This window comes from Heloderma suspectum, chromosome 10 (genome assembly GCF_057233095.1).
Source record: "Heloderma suspectum isolate Gila_16-S chromosome 10, 16-S_ref, whole genome shotgun sequence".
In the NCBI taxonomy this organism is placed as follows: domain Eukaryota; kingdom Metazoa; phylum Chordata; class Lepidosauria; order Squamata; family Helodermatidae; genus Heloderma; species Heloderma suspectum.
In genome coordinates, this window is record NC_139467.1 from 22,217,635 (window position 1) to 22,222,995 (window position 5,361).

Genomic DNA, 5,361 nt, shown 5'->3' on the forward strand with positions numbered 1-5,361 from the left:
TTTTTCTTTGTGCCTTTTTTCCGATTGTAAGCCTGTAGGTAGGGACTGTCTTTTTTGGTGATTGATTGCGAACTGCTCTGGGAGACTTTTTTTTGGCTGAGGAGAATAAAAAAACTTTAAAATAATAAATAATCTACACAAGTGAAAAGGGTTCTTCCCTTAGTGGGTAAGGTGCTCTTGTTGAGAATATAAAATTGGACTTGATGAGAAGTTATCAGACTTGGATGTTGTTTTAGGATACTATAAGAGATGAAACCAGTTTGTCTTATCTGTAGTTTCACTCTTCTCATGCTTACAATCTGCATCTATATTGTGATGTACAAGCAAATGACCTCATACCACTACTCCCAAAGTAACAAGAATGGAGAAGGTGGTGTTGGATCTACCTAAAAGTTCAGAGAAGGGCACAAAAACAGTAGGAAAAATGAGTTTGGCAATGCAAACATCTAAATTGCATTGTACAGGTATAGCCTAGAACATGAGACTTTGCTAGCAGTCTTCCAGTGTACTAAGAAAAGAACCATTCAGGACACATCATGAAATATACTTATGGCTAGATATGCCATTCGTGTTGTAGACAAGACACTGGCTAGGAAAGAGAGTGAACAATTTATTTCACACTGTTAAGATCAAGATTGTGTATGCTGGCTGACAGTTTTCAAAACAATCCCAGTCTTGCCCCACACTAATAAGGACAGTAACTACTTAATCATCATCACCAAGCTTCTTGATCTTGGACTTATGACGTTCAATTTCCTTCTGCAGATGCTCTATTTCTTTCTTATGGTGATATATTTCCTCTTCATGGTGTTTTCTCAGTTGTGCCAACTGGTCTCTCTCTAGCTGCCTGTAACAGTATGATATTAATGGAGCAGATTACTACTGTTCCGCTATGAAGTCTCAACTAAAGGTAAATAGTAAAAGAATAGTGAAGCATATGCAAATAGCAGTCCATCCCCCATCTAGACAAGCAACCCTCAGCACAGCCATTAGACTTGTGGATAGGCCTGCTACTATTGTACTTCACACCTTACATCATACTCAGTTAGTAGATACAGCAATATAATAAAAGCCTGGCTCATCCACAGAGTTCAGAATGAGCCACAAGGTGGACAGTAAAAGCAGACACTGTTTTTGAAGACTTGCCAAAGAATTTTCTTTTATCAACATAATTCTCAGAATTACTAAATTTGATCTCTGTAATCCACTTGATTTTATGTTCATATCCTTCCTTTCCTAAGGAGCTCAAGGCAGTATAAATGGTCCCCCACACACACATACAGTCATTTGTCCTTGCAACAGGCATGTAAGGTACTACAGCATGAGAGATAATGACCTTGGGCCAGCAACTTAGCCTGACATTCTAACCCAACCTTCCCCAATCTGGTGCCCAGATGTTTTGGATTACAGGTTGGGGAAGGCTGGCTCTAACTACTACACTGGGTCTCAATTATCTTTCTAAAGCAGGCCTCCATGACCTTCACTTGCCAAGCTGAATGTAGCCCGCTAGCCACATGTGGCTGCTTGCTAAACCTTGTGTCTTTGCTGTCTGCCTGGACTGCAGCATCAGGGGACATCAAAGATTTGGCTGGTGAGTTCCATTGGGATTGGTAGGTTACAAATTGTGCAGGCTTCTTGCAAAAAAAAAAAATTACACATCCTAATTCCTTGAAATAAGGTATTCTTCAGATTAGTAAGCGGTTCCTCCAAAGCTGGGCATTTAAGATTAGTGACATGTGCACCACCCATTTTCTCGCATTTTCTAAACAACTCCATTGTTATCAATCATTAACATTTATATACTGCCTTATTTGCTAAAAAGTCATCAAGGTGATACACAGCAGTTTAAAACAAAGCCTTGATTTTAAAAATATCATTAAAAACAGTAAAACTTTTGAACACTAAAATGACTACATGATTGAAATTGCTAGATTAAAAAGATGTATCTTCTAGATTAAAAAGATGCATCTTCACACCCTGTCTAAAGGCCAATAGAGTGGGTGCCAATCATATTTCTTGAGGGAGTGCATTCCACAATTTGGGAGCAACACAGGAGAAAGTCCTTTCACCTGTGTCTGACAAAGATGCCTCTGTAGGTAATGATACCCTCAAAACCACCTGCCCTGCAGATCTTAATACCTGAACAGGTTCATAAGGAGATAGGACCTGGTTATCCAAGGCAACCAGGACTAGCAACCACTGCAGCTCTTTCAAGACAAGTATAATATGGTCCCGTTACCATGCACTGCTTAGCAGCCTAGCTGCCGCGTTCTGTACCAGTTGTAACTTCTGGATATTCTTCAAGGGTAGCTCCCTGGAGAGTGCATTGCAACAAATTAAACACTACGTAACCAAAGCATTGACAACTACTGCCAAGTCAGGCTAATTCAGGAAAGGTCACAGCTGGAGTAACAAAAGGAATTGTATAAATGCACTCCTTGCTGCTACCACCACCTGAAGATCCTGGGACAGCATAGGATCAAGGGGCACTCCCAAGCAGATTTAACTATTTTTTCCATATTTACTTAGAAACAAACCCCACTGAGTTAGAAGGGGCCTTGTGATATGTTTGAAACTACACATTATAGGAAACAGCATATTACAAAGCCCTAACAACTGGTTTTTAATAAAGAAAAGCAGACTTCATGATGGTGCAATTTTATGCAGTGAAGCTGCAAGAGTGGAAGGGGAAATAGAATAGTTTAACCTTAAAGGGCTGGATGCTTCTAATCTAATCTGATCTCAGAAGCTAAGCCGGGTCAGCCCTGGTTAGCAGTTGGATGGGAGACCCCCCTGGGAATAAGGCATCCTGCACTGAGCAGGGGGTTGGACTCAATGGTCTTGTAGGCCCCTTCCAGTTCTATAATTGTATGATTCTATGATACCTCACCTGCTGTTTTTTCCAACCCAATCCAGTCTGGTAACTGTTGGGCAGGAGAAACATGAACTGTAAGGGTATCACACACTCAGAAACAAGAATGAATACTGGAGCCAGAAGAACATGAAATACAAGAATAAGAACTTGTGACATTTCTCTGCAGAGCTCAAAACATATACACGAAAGCACAATGACTATGCAAGTAATACCAAGAGCACTCTTATACTGCAAAAAACAGGAGTAACAAAGGCACTTGGCAGGGGAAGATTAAAAATATACAACATTTGTATGATACATCTACACTGAAAGATTCTATCAGGCTGTTGAAGAGGGAGAGAAGGAAAGCAGTGCCACCATCAGCCCTCCTGAGAAGCCAGCTTCATCAAGCTGTATATCTCCACTACCTATTATCTAGCAGCTACTTCATCAGTCTGTACCTGAGTGGTAGGGACTAGTAGGGCCACTCCTTCAGCTCAGCTGAGAATCCAGATCCTTTGCTTTTTGAGCCGTTTCTATTCCAGCCACTCATGATTAGAACACCCCCAAGTTCCAGCTGCATTACTGCTGGTCATTATAATCTTATAACATTAAGACCTGGTGCTGCATTTTGATGTTTTCTCCCCCACCTTCCTTTTCTGTTTGTATTTAATGTTTTTAGATTGCAAACCTGAAAACGGGGGCTTTTATTACCCTGTATGCTGCTCTGGGATTCTTCCCAGCTGAAGAGTGGGGTGCAAACGCTTTGAATAAATAAATAGAAAGTAAACATTCAAAATACTTCACATTTGTTCTTTAGCTTGAACCCTTACAATAAGTCTATAAGGATAAGCCAGTATTTAACACACAGGCACACCTCCTGACACCATATTGCAAATAGGGCAGTATGGAGTAGAGAGAGAAGTGGAGACTTATCTAAAGCCACCTACTTCATGGCAGAGACGAGATTCAAGGTTCTGTCTCTTAGCTATTAGGAAGGCTATTACTTACGTCCTATTACTAGTAGCCTTAAGGATCCTACCAATAGACATGGGGGGGGGCCGGGGATGCAAAATATAAGTACCTGAAATAGCGCTCTTCCTCGGCCGCTTGCCGTTTTCCAAAGGCGCCACCAGCCTCACGGATGGATCCACCTCCACCGCCGCCCTTCCCAGCACCTTTGCCCAGCTCGCCCAACTGAAGGAAGAAAGAGGAGGAGGAGGTAGGAAAGGGAAAGGCATCACACGCCAGCTTTCCTCCCCTCAGCCCCAGCCGAGGCCCACTCGCCTGCGCCCTCTCATGGATGGCCCAGCCGCCTCCACGTCCCCTACTGCGGCGAAGCCTCACACTGGAGCCGGCCGACTCACACGCCGAACCCCGCGCACCCGGGCTGGCTGTACCTGGTCGGAGCCCGAGCTCCAGGCTCGCTGTTGCGACGGCAAAGCCATGACTCCTCGCAGGCCGCACCTCAGCGAAGAGCCGACCGCAGCCATCTCGGGTCTGTCCTTGGCAGGGACTGGGAAGCTAGCCCGAGCCACAGTCGGAGACGCCTTCCGGGCTCGCACCGGAAGAGGCGGGGCTAACATATGAAGGGCCAATCACGGCAAAGACGGCCGCGGAAACGGACGAATCAACGTTGCGTCGTGAAGGTCAAACGGAAGAAGGAGAAACCATAGAGATAGAGCGGGGGAAAGTAAAGAATAGTCACTCATAGTCTGAACTTCTGGGGTTAGAGTGAAAGGCGGCTATTTGGCCGTGATGGTGTAAGCAAGCTGGCCGGGCAAGCTCGTTGAAGGAGGGGCGTAGCTTTTATTTATCTTTATCTATATTTTAAATCTTTATCTTTATATTTATCTATTCCGTGTGTTGTTTTGTATTTTATTTTTTAAGTGTTTCTAATCTGCCCCAGAGAACACTTGTTATTGGGCGAAGTAAAAATATAATAAATAAGTACATGATAAGAGACTGTCAGGCTGTAATCCTGTACGCCAGGGGTGCAGAGCTACTTTCAGCCCGAGGGCCAAATTTCGTTTCAGAGAAGCTTTCAGGGGCCACCTTCTAGTGGTGCGTGGGGACAAAGGCAAAAGGTTGGGGCCGAAAATATCAGCATATTTTAGCTTCAAGCTCTTACTGCTAGTAACTGAGCCTTAGGGGAGGCATTTCAATGTTTTAGAATGGGAAAGAAACAGGTTGAAAGCTGGAGAACCACAATGGTCTGGGGAAAGTGGGTGGGACCGAGGGAAGGGTCGTGGCCATCTGAGCCACCTCGGAGGGCCAGGCAGGCCAGATTTGGCCCCCAGGTCTAAGGTTCTACACCCCTGCTGTACACACCCACCAGGGAGTAAGTGCTATTGAACTCAATGATGCTTGCACATGGGTTGACATATATAATATTGCAGTGTGAGAATGTAAACCTGTGCATACTTAGGTGGGAGTAGGTCCCACTGAACTCAGTGGGGGGATTTATGTGTGAGTAGACATGTATAGGATTGCACTGTCAGGCTATC

General features: G+C 44.1%; 1 protein-coding gene across 1 annotated transcript; it reads right to left on the minus strand.

The window, feature by feature from the left end:
* Positions 1 to 597: 597 nt before the first annotated feature.
* Positions 598 to 4,372, minus strand: ATP5IF1 (ATP synthase inhibitory factor subunit 1). Its single transcript, XM_084815506.1, has 3 exons — positions 4,255 to 4,372; positions 3,939 to 4,051; positions 598 to 847 (listed from the first exon to the last, which is right to left on the minus strand). Exons 1-3 carry the CDS (start codon positions 4,345 to 4,347, stop codon positions 706 to 708), a joined length of 348 nt encoding a protein of 115 aa, XP_084671632.1. The 5' UTR covers positions 4,348 to 4,372; the 3' UTR covers positions 598 to 705.
* Positions 4,373 to 5,361: the final 989 nt, after the last annotated feature.